The following is a 20,000-nucleotide window of genomic DNA, read 5'->3' on the forward strand; positions in this document are numbered from 1 at the left end:
CAAATAGTCTCTGGGACAATTGGGGAATCCCCTCATGGTTTTGCTCATTGCAGAGTTGGTAAACACCTTCTCTTCTTTAAGGACCCTTACAATCTTGTGAAGGTCTTGTTTGACATCTTTCCTTCCGTGGTCTCCAGAAACCTGCTTGACCCCTATTTCTTGGTCAAAAGTTTTAGCTAATGTTTTCATCTGAAAAAATGCTCTGCAAATTCTTGTTACTCTGGCTTCAGAAATGTTTGCTCCAAGGACCCCTTTAATATCTTTAAGCCCATGATTGTCGTGCTCCAAATCAAGATCCATAAAGACGTTGTTTCTCAGACCCCCCCTTATTATTCACAGTTCTGTTCCAAACCATCCTCTGAGCCTCCCTTGGAGTAAGGAGGGCATCTATCTGAAACATGTGGTAAAGTGCTTCAAGACAGTACTTTGTTGACCCGCTGCCATCTTGAAAGAAATGAAGCATGAAAAATTTTATGCATCTGACTTAACGCTCACCATCTCCTTCACGGCCTGCAAAGTTGCGCAGTAGCGAAGCCATATTCATAAAACAGCAGTGGTAGTTATACTCATCATTCTTGACTTTAGAGTCTTTACTGTTGTCAGGAACAGTGTCAATCAGGACAGGCTCATTAATGACATTTGGATGTGGATCATGCGACATTTCATGCCTTCTTCTACACACTCCGTCATGCTTGGAAGTGTGAGGACAACCAGCATATCTGCATGGATACCTGCCATCTGCAGTGAGTGTCTGGCCATTTACTGCTGCTTCCCACTCGTCAAGGGAATTTATGTTTTGGAGATGAGCTGAGTATAGCCTTTTCTCTAGAACATACTGATTGCAAAATTGCCGGACTGTGGATGCCAGGTATCTTTGTTTGACAACAGCGACTCTGGATGCCATAGTATCACTGAATCCATGCTTGCTTGGGGCATCCTCTAATGATTTCATGCCAAAGAAATGGAATGCAGGTGGAATTATGTCAGCATCAAGGACAAGACTGATGAACCTCTTACACTGTGATGGCCTGCAGTGTGAAGCGGTCACCACATCCCTCCAGTTCACCAGATTTGGTAATGCAAAGACAGAAGTTCTGACTGAAGCTGACCCCCCATTGTAGAAACGCTTGAAGATGATCTGGTGTGAATGAAATATCAAATAACAAAGAATTACAAATAATATTCTGTTAATCTAAATCTGGGATGGGGAGAGGGGAGGGGGAAGAGCAATCCCATCAGGATTGTGTGCATACAGGTATGCACTTACACTTTATTTGATACCTCAGGTCAAAACTTTATGCGGGTGAAATCACTGATGTGTGTGTGCTTAGAACTTACATCAAGAAACTTGTTCTCATGATGCCAATCTGCCAACTGGAAATATATTCCTTCAAGCCTGCGACCAGGTGTATACACATGTAAGCATTAGAAACACTAAACTTTGCCTCAATTCCTCTTTCAACAGTAAGCTGGTCACCAACAACTGAAATTCGCTCAATTTTTTCTTCATCACCCTCTCCATGGCTAGGAACAAGACCCTGTACATGTAGGTACCTCAGGATATCAATCATATCTTCACCTTTGTTTTCATTCTTGAAAAGGATTCCAAGGTTAATCTTCTTGCTCTGTAATCGCATTTTTTCACTGTGCTTATGTGGTATGTGTTTTGGAACTACATCACTGAAAGCATTCTGAAAGTGAGAAAAGTTTTTCACGAGCACATGGGAAAGAAGCACATCAAAGTCTTTCATGAGATTTGCATGGTCCTGTAGTGTTGGCAAAAAGGTCTTATTTGGAAGATTGACAATGTCAGCCAAAGGCTTTTCATTGTCAAAATCAGTGCAAGGCACTCTGTCAAGTATTCTCTATTATCGAATTCCTATGTACTAGTGTGCACTACAAACCTACTGATTCACACAGTTATTTGTTGTATTCATCGTCACATCCATCACATGTCAAGAACTCCATCCCTTATTCTCAATTTCTTAGACTTCGACGTCTATGTAGTGATGACTCCGATTTTTCCAGCAAATCAGAGGAGATGTGCCAGTTCTTCGAAAAACGTGGCTATCCTGCCTCTGTGGTCAAAGCGGGCCATCATCGCGCCCAACAATTTGATCGACAGTCATCACTACAAACGTCACAAAAAGATAAGAATGACAGAATTCCATTCACCCTCACTTTCCATCCTCATAATCACGCAGTCAAAAGCATCATTCTTAGTAATTTTAAATTACTCCAGAATGATCCCGAGACTGGTAGAATCTTTTCGCAACCTCCACTTATTTCATTCAAACGCGACAAAAACGTAGGCAACTTTTTAGTTAGAAGCGCGCTCAAAACTAACGAGCAACCCGGCACTTTCAAATGCGCGCGCTCACGATGCAAAACTTGTCTTTTCATTGTTAACACTAGCAAGGTATCGGGACCTAAGCGATCTGTTAAGATCACCGATCGTTTCACATGTACCTCCGCAAATGTCATTTATTGCATAACCTGCACGTTATGCAGTAAATTATACATTGGTGAGACAGGTAGACGACTAGGTGACCGATTCCGCGAACACCTTCGCAATGTTGAGAAGAATGACAAGGATGCATCCAAGCCAGTCGCTCGCCATTTTAATCTGCCTAACCACTCCAAAAAACACATGACTGTCTGCGGCCTTTCCCTACATCTAGGTACGACGGAAAGCCGCAAGAATCTGGAACAAAAATTCATCTTTCAAATCGGCACCCTTAATCCTCACGGTATTAACGAACGCTTTTCATTTAACTAATATATTCCTATTTTTCACGTTGCCATGTTACCACCAATAGCGTAGCTCCTACTCTACTATAAAAACTACACGTAACCCATAATCCCTCGATTCGCTCTGACGAAGGGCTAACGCTCGAAACGTCAGCTTTTAGAATCTCTGTACGGTGGCCAATTTACATTATCAACTCCGTTGATAAAACCAAATTTTTGTATCCTCATAATACACTTTGTTTGCCCCCCAAATTTTGCAGAAACCATTGTTTTCAAATGCTCTTGGGAATATGCAGTGTCCCCAAAAGCATTTGAAAACAATACTTTATGCAAAAATTTGGGGGGCAAACAAAGTGTATTATGGGGAATTCGAAAATAGAGAATAGCATTGTGATTCACCCAATGCAAATCCTTAGTTTGGTTGTCAGAGGTCATGTCAGCAGCTTCCACACGAAGGTCAAAGTTATCAAGAACAACAGCAAAGTTAGGAGGATGTTTGGTGTAAAGAGTATTTAACTCCTCAACTTTCTGATCAAGGGCTGCTTTCTAAATTCCCACATGATCTTTCCCTTTAGTGGCCTCGCTTTCAGTTAGCTTTTGTTTTAAGATCTCTAGGTCCTTCTTTGTTTTCATTTCTCTACTGAGATGGCAAGAGAGTTGTTTCTTCCACACCTTGAACTCCCCATCAAAGTCTTCACCAACACTGTCCAGAGCTTTTGTTAGGCTGGTTGGTGCCACTGACATACCCAAGTGGTTCATGCGGATGATGCCCTTCAAGAGAAAGCATAATGTTTACACATCAGAATAACTTCATTTGTTAGCTTTTCTTGGTAGTTTAGACATGACCAAAATGGTGTTTTGTTAAAAAAAATCAAATATGAAGAGCTGTTCATTTATTTTGTTATTTATTTATTTGTTTATTTATTTATAAAGAAAGGAAGAGAGGAAGGAAGGAAGGAGGGAGGGAGGGAGGAAGGAAGAAGAAACAGCACAAACTGAGTTTAGTTAAAATGTACTCAGTTGCAACACAAGCTCCTGTCTAATGATCCTGTCAAATAGCAAATGTACCAGAATAATTGTACTATATCAGAAGCGCAACAAACACCACATAAATGGTTTGTTTGCACATATGCACATATGCATAGCTTCATAGCTATTTGAGTTCTATAGGTCTTACCTGATGAAAAACTGTCATTTCATTTCTTCAAAGAAATGTCGTCTTACCTGTTTAGATGTTTTCCCCATTTTAAGGGTTAATCCAGTGATGTACTGCACCAGGCTCATGGCTTTATCCGTTGTTTTAACACAACTGCTGCAGCATTCGTGAGAGCAGCAGAATCTTCATTTTTGCCAGTGCCAGATACATGTAACAATACATTGTAAAATAATGGGGCTCTGTTCTTAAGTTCTTCACTGACTGCTGCCCAAGATTATTTTACATGTACAACTGCATCTTTGCTCACAGAGCAAAGTATTGAGGGATTACTCAAAGAGCAGAGGTTTTTGCACTCTTTGGAGATTTCTTTGCAAACAACCTCTTCTATGTGACGTCTTAAACTGGGACACTGAAAAGCGGTCTGTGCCACACTTTTCAAAGTTCCTCTTGCCAAGGCTTTCCCAAGGCTGTGCATGTCACTGGGAAGGGCTCTTTTTTTCTCACAGTTGTCATATATTACAGATACCTAAGTGTATAAAAAACACCAGCAATTCAAAACATACAAAACAAAGTAAAAACAGCAATATCTAACAATACATCCTTTGCCAGACTAAGATCAGCTAATGCCAAACAAAATTATCTAAACTGAAGCAAACAAGGAAAGTTTTAGACAGGGAGAAAGGAGTGCAATAACATATGCACTATTACTTTGGACTATTAAATTTTTAAATAGACAGCATAGAGTTCATTGGAATACACTAGCCTCTTTTGCATTTAAAACAAATCTAAAATGCCTGTAAGTTGTTTATCCATTTAAACCATCTGATATGCCCTTGTGAGTGTACCCCCTAACAACAGACAAAAAAATGTATGGCGGCTTAACTGGGCACATTTATAGTTTTTGATGTAAAGCTCGGTGTTATTTACATCATGAACCGCCGAGGAAACACCTTTCTTCAATATTCATGTATTCATTATTCATTTTGCCATAAAAATAGTTTTTTGGCCATTTCTACTTGCAGATCAATTTGATTTTGTATGGTGGTTATCTTGTATAGCAACTTTCAATAATTTCAGAACTTTAAGGCTAGAGAATCCAACCATGTCCGTAGGTAGATACAATAACGAACGTGTGTTTACCCAGCACGTCAAGCAATTATATCTCCTTTTGTTGTCGGATCACGAAACTGGGAAGAATGACTGGCCACCTAATAATCCCTTTCTTACTGTGGGAAAAAAAGATTTCTTACCTCCACTTTACACACAGGAGAGTCTTAGCTTTTAAAATCCTGATTTATAGACATCGGCACGGTAGTAACAGCACTACTAGCAACATTCAATGGTGCTACCGAGACTTGTGGAATCTTGAGACAGGCTGAAGAAACAACCCTGGCCTGATTATCCTTGGAATCACTGGATAGCTCTGACCTGGGCCACCCGAGTATAGTGACGACGATTTTGACGATTTTGATTTGGACGTGAGGCTTTCGCTGAACTATTTTCATTCTCTGAAACATCACTGGGTAACTCCTGCTTCCACCGCACACTTTGGCCTTGCTCATTTTCAAATTTCTGTGTAAGGTCGGTTTTCAAACTTTTCAACGTGGCTTTTAACTCAAAATATCTGTTGACTGATTTGTAAGAATTATTGTTGCAAAGATACCCTTGCGGGTCCAGGTTCTCACTAGCAATGATTTCCTGCAGCTTTAAAGCAAGGTCTTTTTTCAGTTTTACCCTCTTTCTTGGATCATCCAGAAAACTACCACATACTGCACATTTTTGACTTGAAGAAAAAGAAGACCGAACAGGTTTTTTCGGAGTCACAGCCTCCGCCATTTTTTTTCCCACGCTGCTCGGGTGCGACAATTTAATTTGCATAAAAAGTAGATGTGACGTCACGGACAAGCTCTATGGACCAGTGATCAAGCGAAAATCTACAGACTGAGGTAGCTTTTTGAAAATTCAGTCAGATATATACTGTAAGTCTCTAAATAAGTCTCTATAATTAGTTGGTTGAAATATCAATGTACATGTACAATAAAGATTCCTTCCTTCCTTCCAACAAATGTTGAAGCGTATAGCTGCCCTTTCAACAATGCTGAGGGCCCAGTCTCATCTGTTGTGAAGGTAAAATACCAAGGCCGTACACACCATTCTGGTGAGCTCACCAAGTTGAGTCAAATATTCCTATATCAAATGTTCCCATGAACAGCATACAAATGCCCTGTTAATTAAACTAATAAAAGATGCATGAAATCCCAAAGTTGCCATAATAATAAGGTTGCTTCCCTCAGTTTTCATTCTCAGCATGCCGCTTGGCTTTCAAAGCAATCTTTCAACATGCTTTTCATATACAAGTATACATGTACACGTAATCTCGTTCATTAATATCATGTCGTATTAGAGCTACATATTACATAAAGACAACTTGAATCTCCTGGAAAACAAAACGCAGCTCAGATGACAGTTACGGAATAAAGCACTGTTTCAAGTTCCTGCACTACCATATGTAGCAATGTGTGCCTATTTTTGAAGTTTGTCAACGTAAAGGAGGCATGACTAATGCAGTCATACCGGGACCCAGGGGAATTAAAAAAAGTATGTCAATCATCCAACATTGCTCTCCCAGCCATCTTCTGGAATGTTTTGCATTTGGCCGGATTGAACAAGCTACATGTACATGTACCACCTGAGGTCGGTGGCCGGGCTGCTACAACTGGTGAATCTATGTCAATTGATTCTGATGTGGAATTGTAACCGTGGGGACATTTTGTCAAGGAATATTTGACTCAATTTGGTGGGCTCTCCAGAAATTATGTAGCGTGCATCCTTGATACATTGTATTTCATAATACCTTTTACAATGGAGGAATTGAAAAATGGCTCAAGTTGCGTCAAAAAAAAAAAAAAACGCACAGGAATGAAGCGACAATAAAGTACCGGTAAGACTTTTTAATGTAGAACTTCTTCGTATGTTATTTTCTCAAGTCTTTTATCGCGATTCACATACAAATTCTTGCAGAGTTTTGCGCCAGCCAACATGATAACAGGACTCTTCTTAAGTAAACCCGCTGACCGGGGACTGATATTCTCGGCCAAATGAGTCGGCCATGTTTTGTGTTTCTTAAGACTCTACGAACTATCTTAAGGACTTGCTTGTCATTTCTCACCTTACGGAGTTCTTGTAAGTGTATTCATTTTACTAGCTAAGTCCACTTGTATTGTATTGTCATTCTTGCGTTCCTGTTCGATTGTAGAATGGTTCCTTCATCGTTGGCATTAAAGTTAATTTTGTTCATCGAGAAGGCTGTTTCTTCATGAAGGAACCATGGTAGTCATCGTTTGTACAATCCCCACGTGCGATTTCAAGACCGCTGACGTCTCCGAAGCCCTCGCCATTGCTCTCCTGGCAAACCACGGCTTGGCCCATCAGTGCACATTGCCTAACACAACTGGTCCTTCGCTTCCACCCGTTCCTCGTGGTCCAAAACTCTAACGGCCCAAAGTAAACATTGGCGTCTCGACAGAGGAATGGAACGTGTTCACACGCCGCTGGGAAGTTTTCCGTACTGGTTCGGGCATCGATGATCAATCTGCACCCTCCCAGTTGTTTCAATGCGCAGAAAATGAGCTTGGTGACAGTCTCCTAAAAGCCAACCCACATGCCGCTTCCAACACTCTACCAGACCTGCTTGCTGCCATGCATTCCCTCGCAGTAATACCAGTTGCAACTGGTGTCCTACGCACCGAGCTACTGCAACTACGTCAGGAAAGGGACGAACCGTTCCGCGCATTTACAGCAAGGGTTCATGGGAAAGCCGAAACCTGTGCCTTTAGTACACAGTGTGAATGTGGGAAAAACGTCGACTACACAGACCATGTCATACGAGATGTCCTCCTTAATGGGATATCCGACCCAGACATCCACCGTGAAGTTCTTGGGACCAAGAACGTTCTTCAGACCTCAGTAAATGATGTCATCGCCCTAGTGGAAAACAAGGAGATGGCACGGAACGCCCTCCCGTCATCAACCCTGTCTGCTGTCTCGTCATTCAAGCGCCAACAGGAACCACCGAAAGAGCCCCCTTTGGCAACCCCGTCTCGAGCGGATCAGGCCAAACAAGCGGCATGCCCAGATTGCAAAAACCTCTTCAAGATTTTTACGGAGGGGACCCGGGGCTGGAACACCAAACCCCATACAGTGTGCCTTAATTGCTATAGGGTTCGCCGCCGCAGGAAGCGCCTACAGCCTATGCCCCCAGCCCCCCCTCCCACCAGTCAGGCCGTCGAATCAGACCCGATATCCCAAGTTGCCTCATTTACTTCCGGCACTGCCCGCCGGCGACGTCGCCGCAAACTTGTTCCAGCCAGACATGGCATCGTCGGTAGATGCGCACCTGTAACACTTGACCACCACATCTTTACTAAGGGCGAGTGGACACGGCACACCTCAGAGACCTCCCCAGAGTCCCACTCACTATCTCCATTGACAACTCAGCCCAGGCCAGATATCGTACGCCCAACCGCACCTCAAACACTCATGCAGAGATCTCAGCCATCGCCGACACTGGCGCACAATCTGACTTGTGGTCAATGAAAGACTTCTTAGCGTGCGGGTTCTCGCACGACGACCTACTACCTGTTCGTCTTGGCTTGTCAGCCGCCAACCGCTCTCCCATTTCTATCGAGGGCGCATTCTTCGCCAAGCTCACCACGAAGCTCCAAAATGGTGAGGTGACCTCGTGCCGCTCCATTGTTTACGTCAGCCGCTCCATCCAAGCCATGTACTTATCATACGACTCGTTGCTCAACCTTGGCATCCTCTCCAAGGACTTTGCATCACTCACAACGGCGAACATGCCTAAGGACTCTGACGCCGTGGATACCAACCGTATGCCACCTCTCATTAATGCTGTGCGGTCTATTAATGGTGGCTGCACCGCCACAAGTGACCCACATGACACCATGTGCTCCCCCCGCCGCACAGTAGATCTCTCCCCACTAAACAAATTTTGCAAACGTGAGACATTCGCTACGGAAACACCCTTCCACCTGGCACGTCGTATCCCCAAAGACACATGGAAAACAGTCACGGATGCCTGGAACGGCTACCACAGTGTACCTCTGCACCAGTCCGATCGCCACTTGACCACCTTTATTACTCCGTTTGGTCTCTGGCGGTACACAAGAGCGCTTCAAGGATTCCTCTCGTCCGGAGATGGTTACAACCGCCGCTTTGACGCCGTCCTGTCCACCTTCGAGCGTAAGGAACGCTGCGTCGATGACACCATACACTATGACTCTGACCTAGAGCAGCACTGGTGGAGAACAATCGACTTCCTCACACGAGTAGGCCAGGCCGGCATAGTGCTAAACCCTCACAAGTTCCAGTTCGCCGAAAGGAGCGTCAATTTTGCGGGCTTTAGAGTATCAGACTCCACCATTGAGCCACTCCCGAAATACCTCAATGCAATCAGAGACTTTCCCTCAGTTGCTGCCTATGGTACCCCCCTCACCACCTAGCACCGTTCACTCCCCTGCGCCGCCGCCATCCCCGCCCCACCACTTCGTGGAATCAGGCCCACATCCTTCGACACCCCCACCGCCCTGCCAGGAGCACCACCATCCTCCATCTCAAGCACCTGCACCGAGCGACGTGTCCTTGAACGCTCCTACAGCGCCCTCTTCAGGCACTGCACCAGTTACACAGGCTGCGGCACCAGAGCCCTTGTTACCCCCGCCAGCGTCCCCACGCCCATGTCGTGACCGTCGGCCACCGAAACGTTTTGAACCTGAGACGGGCCTATGGGTACTACGTTGAGTCCGTCAACCTATGTTAACATATAGCTTTCCAGACTAGGGGGGGATGCAGAGTTTTGCGCCAGCCAACATGATAACAGGACTCTTCTTAAGTAAACCCGCTGACCGGGGACTGATATTCTTGGCCAAACAAGTCGGCCATGTTTTGTGTTTCTTAAGACTCTACGAACTATCTTAAGGACTTGCTTGTCATTTCTCACCTTACGGAGTTCTTGTAAGTGTATTCATTTTACTAGCTAAGTCCACTTGTATTGTATTGTCATTCTTGCGTTCCTGTTCGATTGTAGAATGGTTCCTTCATCGTTGGCATTAAAGTTAATTTTGTTCATCGAGAAGGCTGTTTCTTCAATTCTTATATTTTTGTTGGCCCTGTTAGCCTTCCCTCACACTAAGCTTGGTGTGCCCTGTGTTGTCACAGGTGTGATTCTCCAATGGCCAAAAGCTGCAACAAATAACAGTTTGAAAGGCAGTTACAGTATCTAGTGATCTCCGTACTGTTAATTAACATGATAATAGCTGTGCCTATCATCATCATCATCATTATTACCTACCAATACATCGCAACTAACATACTGTATATCTAACCAAGCCTAACAAGGCAAAATTGTAATGCCACCTCTTTCTTTCTTAATGCCACCTCTTGCTTGCTACAGTGAAAACTTGTTAATTCGTTCACACCAGCAAATAAGACTTGTGAAGGCAAAACTTGTCAAAGAAAACTCGTTCATACACATGAGCATATGAACATTGTCAATGAATGACACTTGTCAAGAAAAAATTGCTCTTGACTGTGTCACCAACTTTATATTTTTTTGGCTACAAGTGTACATTGAAAAGGTCAAATACATGATGAAAACTTTTCTGTTATTTTGAATGTACTTTAACATCATCATGGTGACATGTAATAACTTTACTACATGTAGTTAAAATAACAAACATGGCAGAAAAAACTGAAGATGATGCAATAATGTCTTAAGTTTTGATCTTCTGTTGGAACAGGTGCTCCCAGTATTTTAAGCTGTGCTGCTAACATTTTATGCTGTGCGCCTAAAATTTTGGCAGTGTGCAGGCCTAGAAATATACACTTGGTAGCACAAGTGCTCCCAAAGCCAAAAATAAACTTTTAGCCCTGCAAAAACTGGTTGCCCGTCAACTTTTTGGTCATTAATGGGTTGACCAGACTGTCATTGTCTTTGGTACTGTTACTGAATTTTTATTTCATGTAAAGTGTATCCTTTACTTTTTTATATCTTGGAAGTTTGTCATCCTGAGAAATAATACATGACTTGTTATAATTTGTGCAAATAATCAAAGGAATGTTGTGTCTAGTTTTCATTTTACCTTAAGTAGTATAGTAGCTATTTGTAGTCCTGGACTACATACAGTGTATCTTTTTCGTAGGTGTACATTTAATTGGGTTTACAGTACTTATACATATACATGTATTAAATATCGTGATATTAAAAATTTTACTTGGTTGTTAAAAGTCCAGGATTAGCATAAACTTTGTTTTCATTTTCTCGACTTTTGGTGGAAAGTTTCTTTTGCTAATTTTTGTTTTTCAAGATTGATTTCTTTTAATGTAAAGTTTTGCAGAATATCAGCATTAAACAACATTGGAAGCAGAAAACTCCTTGGTTAGTTTTTAATTTGGGATTAGCGTTAAACAGCTTTTGAACAACCGGGCCCAGAGAATTATACTTGCCAGTGTGGAACCTGTTATATAATTTATAGGGACAAAAGGGTTTGTAAAAAGAGACTTTTTTATCGAAGAACAGGTAACACACTAGTTGAAGACCAATAATTATAAATATTGACTTGACCGCAACATTAAGACATCTACATACTACTTACTTTCATTGACCAATGATACACCATAAACAACTTTGAGAAGAGAACACATTATGTTTGATGTGTGCGTTTTATTGTAAAAGTTGAAAAGTTAGAGTGATTGGCATACAATGTAGATGCACAAAATTCAAAGCAATCAAAGTACATGTACAGGCCCTGATAAGGACCTGGTAAATTTACCGGTTCATAAAGACTAAAATGTGAGTTTTTGAAAATCCTGGTTTTGATTATTACATGTACATGTACAGTGTTTTATGCTTAAATAACTTTAGGCAACTACATGTACATTGTACATGTATATATCCACACCTTAAATAGCACGTTTAAATCTTCTGCTTCGAAACAGTTTCCAGGAAAGCTAAATTGATTCCAAAAAAGCCTATAAAAACTGGCACCATAATAAATTGAATGATTCAAGTAGAATCCATGACACAGTCATTCACCCCAGCCCCTGTGGATAAAAAGGGCAAGGTTTACATAACTTTATACATCTTTTCTGATGGCTTGAGAGGCAGTTAATTTTACTTATTTTTGATTGATTAGCCTGCAAGCAGGCTCTACATGTATCTCTCTGCAGTGGGAGAGAAGGAGAGCCCCTCATTCTATCCCAACCCAGTCCGTCGGAGAGCCTGCTCGCAGGCTATTGATGGATGTTCATGTACATGGTGCATTAGTGGGGAGCTGTTGGGCAGTGAGGTGGGGATGAACATAAAATGCAGCTGGGTTGGGTACTCATGTAATTTTATTGATCAATACCAGTCAATCTAAGACTTACCAGTTAGTTTGTCAGCCTAAATTAAAAGTTATGTGATATTTTTAGGCTGTGCCAGTGGAACCCGGTTATCATCAAAGTCAAACACTGGACATCAGTTACAGTCGGTAAGAGCCCTTTACTGTACTATATTTTTGTTTGACAATAGGTTTTATAACAAGAGAAAATCGGGGCTGAAAGAGAAAAAGGGAGCACTCCTCCCCACTCCCATTTTCCATTTATCTTAATGTAGATTTAAAACTGTTTCACATTTTGAATAGAAACCAACCAAAATCTACAATGTAAGGGACTGCAGGAAACACAAACAAATATGGATTAATTTTTCATTTTTGTAGAACTTGGCTTTGTATTAAAAATCTGTCTGGTTTATGGTAAAAAAAAGAAAAAATAGTGTTAGAAGCTTTTATGGTTTTAGGAAAAGTAACTTCTCATCAATTGTTTAATGATTTAAAATTATGATAAACAACCTGCAGGGCTGGTACAGTATATAGACTAATAAGATAATAATTATCAAGTGAATGTTCTTTCATACCTGAAAAACGGGAAGCATAAATTATGTTTATAGTGCATGTATTTAATGGTACACAATCATTGGCTAGCCACATTGCTGACGAGGTAACTGAGTTGTTGGACCATCTTTTAGCATTTATGTAGGCTTTGACACCCAACTCTCCCAGTTGAGGAGGGGTCATTGTTCAGGTACATGTAGCTGTTTGTTCCTTTTATTATAATTGTCAATAAATTTGTTGAACCCCAAACAAAGCATTCATTATCTTTATCAAAACAAAACCGCCAGCCCCTCCAACGCCGTCAGGTACTACAGTAAATGCAGTACTTTCTCAAGCACCCCAGCAACTACCCACCCACAGGTCAATTGCAAACCATTGTATGATGCTGTATCGTGAGTGAGATTGAGATTGAGTCTACAAAGAACAATCTCCCATGGAGATCAAACCATGGAGGGTCCTCCTATGCTGCTTTTGCCCCCTCCTGCAAAGAAGATATCAGTGAAAAGAAGTGTTGTGTACCACATGTATTGCAAGGAGAGCTTGCTAGATTATTCAGCTGCTTCGAAGTGTCGCTAAGGGCAGCTACATGTACAGATTGAACCAATACGCACTGCTTCATTGTTCAGTACATGATCTGAATCTGCCAGGAGTACCACCAACAGAGATCAGTACAATACATGTATGCCAACCCGTTTCTTCACAGAGTTCAGCGGCATCTTTCTTCTCGACTTCAGCGCATGCTGGAGATGTACAGTACTTGGTGTGGTCAGTTCTTGAGACTTGGGAGACAAGCATGCGGCAAGCTTGCATTGCAGAGGTTGCAGTCACGTACATGTAGTAATATCACTTACAAGAAGATCAAAGATCTAAGAAGATTGTGGACTCCGAGATAAAAATATAGAGCCTAACATATCGTGGTTCCAGACAAGGCTGCATGAATTGAAGGGAAGGCAGCGTTCTCAATACCGTGTGAAAAAAATTCTTCTGGCACCCAGGAAATTATAAAAAGATTAAATAAAGAAAGAAAATATATTATTTCTGGGAAGATAAGAACTAATTAAATAAATAAATAAAGATCTGTTTTGTTTTGATATAAGAAGGACAAATTTCATATTATGTACAGCTGTATAATAGGTGTCAGATCATTTTTGAGATTGAAATTATTATTTTAATTGTGTTTGAAATACCAGTATTAATTATTATTATTATAACAAGGAAGTAATTTATTGCAGTTGGTGCTACACCATGTAGAATTTTTTAATAATTGCTGATTGTTTTGAAGCTTGCCATTTTACTTGCTACAGTTCATGTATCATAACATTAACAAATAATATTTAATTAATTAACATCTAACAGCAAATTCCATTCCAGTATTTTTATGTAGTTACATGTATACATGTATGTATGTAATAGTTTTGTGTCTTGATAGTTTTCAGGAGATGACTGTGGCAAAACCAAGGGTTGTTACTTCAAACCAGAATCTTGCAATAATTCTCCAAATGACTGTGACTACTTTGTGTCGTATACACCCAAAGGATCATCATTCTCTTTTGAATTGAGTGGAAAAGAAAAGTGGATTGCAGTTGGATTCAATTACAAACCCACAATGGTAAATTATTGCTGGTACTGTGATCTTAAGTTAGTAAAGCCTAGTCTTTCCTAAGTGTTTCTCCATTTATTATGCATCACATACTATTAATTTTATGCGTTATCGATGCCATCATGGCTTCCAAGTGCACGACTGTACTACTGCCAATCAGGAGGGGATAGGGATGCTTGTCATCTCACTTTAATAGGTGTGTAAACTTTGGATTTTGGTCTCACTTAGGGTGTTATGGACAAAACAACATCATATGTATAGTCGTGATTACTGGTCTCCTTTAGGGTTGGGCGTGAATAAAAATAAAAATATGTATTTAATACATTGTACGTTTTAAATAATTTTATGGTCTATTTTTGGGGTGAAAAACACCCGGACCATGCCCCGATTACCCTGGGTGCCAGAGGAATTTTTTTTCAAGGTTGGAGAGAACGCTCAGTGATACCAAATCAACATTTGAGGACGAAAAAAAAAAAGCCTCTGGTCGCATGACCCCAGAACCTCATTTCCATGCGAAGAGACAGCTCAAAATTAATTTCTTGTCAAACCAGGTTTGGCTGCCAAGCTGAGACTGCTTCCCACGAGTCGCAATGAAGTGCATCATTTTTTACAAACATTTCTGAAAATTGCGATTACAGTGCTGGTTATTCATTTCAATGGCTTTAATAATTTTGGAGCAATTTTAACGATGTTGTATTGATTTTAGGTGCGTAAAAGTGATTTGTTTGACTAATTTATTTTCCCTCAGAGTGAAACTGTATTGTTGAACCACAGGCACCCCAAGCTCAGTGTGAGCATGGCCGACAAAAATATAAGGATTTGTACGGGAATCCTGATAAAAAGCTTAAGAAGATAATTAGTGACTTATTATAACATTTGACTAGAAAGTTGAGCGATAAAAAATTTTGATTTTAAAACATTTTAAAAAAATTTAGACGACGTTTACATAACGTCATTCTCAAGTCAAAATGAATAAGAATAAAACAAGTATACATGTATATATGATAAGTAAACAATAGGAACTAATGTACAATAGAAAATATGTATGAGAATAAGAATAAAATACAATAGAAAACAATAAAAATTAAGTAAAAAGTTTTGCATTGATGGAGTCACTTTGTACATTGAGAGAAGGTTTAAGTTTCCTGATGAACAGCATTTCATAAACAAGACAATTAAATTTGCTGCTGCACTTCTTAAGCACGTGAAATTGGCTGCTTTTCAATCCCGGGAGACTATCATGATGTTCCCTGAAATGATTTCCAATTGATGAGTGTTTATGTTCAACGATGCGTTGGTGAAGGTGTCGGGTTGTCATTCCAACATAATCTGCATCACACAGATCACATTTAAATACGTAAACAACGCAATTTTGGTTTACCAAGTCAGGTTTCTTCTCTTTCGGCTTAAGATCTTGTTCAAGCTTACGACTAGTAAAATACGACTAGTAAATAGGACTAGCTTACGACTAGTAAAAATACGACTAGTAAATAGGACTAGCTTACGACTAGTAAAATACGACTAGTAAATACGACTAGTAAAGTGCGCGGTGGCGGTAAACAGTGCTGCTTGGCTGGCTGTATCAATGATACAGGCAGTTACCCCTTAACGGCATGTAGGGGAAGTTATGAAGTCAAAGGACAGAGCCTTCAACCCAATCATATGTGTTTTGAACGCTACAGTTGGGTTAGAGAAAATCATGTGAATAATGGGACGGGTGAAATAGGATACCGGTATATTCCGTGCTGTTCGTGTCAGAAAAACATCAAGTGCTTCCAGCCATATGGCTGTTCACACCACATGTCCAACTTCTTGAACAGTACATTTCATGTTACAGGTACGTGCAACAACGGAGAATATGTGAGTTCTACTCGTGATGTCCCGTCAACGACCAGAAACAAGAATTTTCTTTGTTTTTCCTTCAGTGAAGGAAACGAAGATTCAACAAGCTAACAATATTCAGTTATCAACCCTTAATGAACAGCATGTCTTCCCCATAATGGCATCTCATCATCTTGACATGGGCCATTTATACTCTTTATTGGTAACAAAACTCCCTCCCAGCTGGAAAATTGCAATCAGTGGTGATAGACCAATCCAACTGTTATTTTCTCCTGTAAGAAATGAAAAACACAATATCAACGAGAGACAAATTTTGCTCACTGAAACTGTCACTCAGTCTGTTAGACTGCTTGATCGTGACATTCAGTGGCATGAAGATGAAATTAATGGTGAAACAAATGAGAATAACATACTACATGTGATGAGAAAGGTAGAGCAACGTACGTTCTAGAATTTACAATCAGGAAATTCTGATATACTGAAAACAAAAGCTTTTGACTACCACTTGTGACTTCATAATTGTAGAGTCCAACTGGACAATTCCCCATGCTTTCAACAATACGCTCATAAAGGAAACTGTACATTCAGGATGGCCTAATAAAGGATACTGGATGATCAGAGAGATTTACGAATGGCCAACGACTGTGGAATAAATACATGTAACTCTTTCATTTTAAACTGACAAATAACATGGCGCTTTTCCTTCCTCGGCGGACGACCTTTCTTCACAGTTTTCATTTCGCTTTTAACACGAACACAACACCCAAATAACGCCAAAAATACAATATTTAAACATGACGGAAAATATTAACAAAGTTTGAAGCTACTGGGCATCCAAAACACGACGATGTGAGGCGATGGAATTTGACTTTTCAAGAAATACTAGTTTCTGTATTACAGAAAATGGCGCTGATAGCTTGCACGCCCGCAAAGACTTGTGGTTGTCGGTGGCCCTTTAAAGGCCCATTTTCACCCTTATTGTTTTGAATCTCAAATAGCGTATTCGCATTGTCCAATACTATTTTTGTCGCGCCAGTTCGTGTTTGTTGAAAACAAACATCGCCATTAGCCTGATCGTCATATTATTTACCGGATGATTTTAACAACTGAAACCACTAAAATTACCTTTTATCTTTAATTATGCAGTCGAGTGATTTAGACATTGGAGAATCACAGGAGGTGGAGAGGAATAGAACAATAATCTGAAAGTTACGAGCTAGATGACATTATTTCAGTGCTGAAATGCATGGCTTACCTTAAACTTACTTCTACACATGTACCTTGTCAGTTTCGATTTGTTAGGATACTTGGGTTGCAGAAGTAAAATGTTCTTTTAAAGATGCTTGTGCTCAAAAGAGTGACAAACATTGCTGTCTTTGTCAAGCAGCAAGCAAAACGTGTTCACTGCAGCAATCTATCATGTTGTTTGATACTATTTGACTTCAAATGGAAATATTTTTTAAAAACAAAATGCTACCATAAAATTATGAAAATGATAAGTAGAGAACACATTCAAATCAGGACCTGAAATGTTTTTTCGGCGGATAGCTTTTAGCGAAGAAGATTCTAGAAGGCTTTCTGAGATTTTTCAAATTTTTGTAATTTCACGATACACGAAATCATGCGGGGCGTGCAATGCATTCAGGGTGAAAATGGGCCTTTAACAAGTATTCTTTTCCACAGCTACAGGTAGGCCTGTCCATAAACCAATGAAAGGCATGACCATAACTAGTTTCAACTCATTCTGAAAATTCTACCTTTTTTTTGTTTTCATGTTTGTTCGGTTTTATTATTACTAACAGTAACTAATAAAAGTATCTCTGTATGCAGTGATTGCACCTTGAAAATATTCTTTATTAGTATCACCCAACTAGTGCACTAATGCAAATCCTGCATTTTAATTGGCTATGCTACTAGATGACTATTAGTAATAGTCCTCGAGTAGCAAAAAGTGTGGCGCTTTCTTTCATTTTATTCCCAAATATTTCTTAAACTTGCATTTTGCTAACTTTATAATTGCCTTTCCTGTCCGAACAGTTGGGTGATACTAGAATAATCAGACCCTTTGCCCTCAAGGGCCACGGGCCAATAGCCCTTTCGGCTTAACCTTATGGGCTATTGACCCGCAGCCCTTGCAGGCTACGGGTCTAATTGTTAAATATCACAGAACTTTGATGCTGGTCTTACATGTACTACCCTGCGAGCAGAGTCTCTTTCGATCTTCCTAGATAAGTGGGAAGAGGAAAGAAGACTCTGCGAGCTGCCTCGACTTTCTTTGATTTGCCGCTCATCCAAAGAAATGGATGAGTCAGTCCAGTTTCGACTTGTCAAACCTGTTTTTTTTAATTTGTGCGCATGATCAATCCCCAAGCGTCATCAATATTTTTTAAATCTACAACAGCGTGACAATTTTTAACTGTCTAAATTCCCATGAGTATTTCCTCCGTATGTCGGTTACAGAAACTAGTTTGCCAGAATTGAGAAACCTGTTAATTTTTCCAGTAAAAGTTGAAATGGCAATTTAAAAACTTGAACGATCTTGAGTTTCGAAGGAAATGATTCCTTGGTTAGAGTTGTTCGAAAATATCCCTTCTGTTTGTTTTGGTTTTGTGGTTTGCGGTTACTAGTCACGCGTGACTGACTCCCGACTACGTTTGAATTTTTAACGCATGCTCAACACGAAATGTCGAGGCGGCTCGCAGAGTCTTCTTTCCTCTTCCCGACTTATCTAGGAAGATCGAAAGAGACTCTGCTCGCAGGGTATACATGTACATGTATAACAAGAAACCACTCTGTTAACCCTTTAAGCCCAGAGGAGTCCCCCATTGACCCATAAAATCATCACGTGTTAGAAAGAGTAAAATACATGTATGTATTAAGTGGCTGTATTGGGAGTGAAAGAATTGAAGGGGTTATTCATATTTTCCTGATATTTGCATGATAGTGCAGTATTCGATTCCTGCATTGTAGTACATGTACTCGTATTTTCTTGACATGTTTACAGGATGGTACAGATGGCTTCATATGTTCAGCTCTGCCAAATGGCAGTCTTTTGTTTGGACACTATCCTTTAATTGGGCATAAAACACCAATAAGAACAAAAAAGGTCAGAAAATATTTATTTTGTATCTGTTTCTCTCTTTGTCATTGGTGGGATTCAAGTCTCTGTACAATCATGTATGTGTAATTATGTCAATTTGATTAAACCAATTTCAACCTTAATGGGCACTTACTTTTCATTGCTACAGAATAATTTTACTGTAGGAAAGCACATATTATACGTCCTGCCAGAATGTACATGTACATGTATTAGATCACTCCTACGTGTGGGTTGAATTTTTAAGATGATAATTAATTTCAATTGATTTTTGAAAATTCTTTTTTTTTTATAATTTTAATGGGAAGGTTATAAAAGAGTTGAAACTTGAAAACATTTCTCAAGAGGGTGGAGTCATCAAATGCAGGTACTTTAATGCTGTATGAAGTCAGTCTGCTTTTATTTCGAGAATATGATTAAATCGAATAACTGTTGATTGTGATAACTTCAGGTGACCTCTTTTCATCACTTACAGTAATTTGGAACTGTTTGGAAACTCGTACAGTTTAATTCTCTGCTTTAGGAACATTATGATTAGAAGTATTGTTTACCATAATTAATTATAAAACAGTCCTAAGAAAATATGCGCGCTGATTGGTTAAA

The 20,000-nt window shown here is 40.1% G+C and overlaps 1 protein-coding gene and 1 pseudogene across 1 annotated transcript in view; both read left to right on the forward strand.

The window, feature by feature from the left end:
* The window catches only part of LOC137974426 (ferric-chelate reductase 1-like), a 76,075-nt gene that overhangs the window by 7,772 nt on the left and 48,303 nt on the right, over window positions 1-20,000 (forward strand). The window contains exons 2-5 of the mRNA XM_068821383.1: window positions 12,398-12,456; window positions 14,288-14,467; window positions 19,305-19,406; window positions 19,706-19,764. Of these exons, the coding sequence (XP_068677484.1) occupies window positions 12,398-12,456; window positions 14,288-14,467; window positions 19,305-19,406; window positions 19,706-19,764 (400 nt within the window). The remainder of the gene's footprint in view (window positions 1-12,397; window positions 12,457-14,287; window positions 14,468-19,304; window positions 19,407-19,705; window positions 19,765-20,000) is intronic.
* On the forward strand, window positions 7,235-9,429 carry LOC137974137 (uncharacterized; annotated as a pseudogene).

Source organism: Montipora foliosa, chromosome 10 (assembly GCF_036669935.1).
Source record: "Montipora foliosa isolate CH-2021 chromosome 10, ASM3666993v2, whole genome shotgun sequence".
Taxonomy (NCBI): domain Eukaryota; kingdom Metazoa; phylum Cnidaria; class Anthozoa; order Scleractinia; family Acroporidae; genus Montipora; species Montipora foliosa.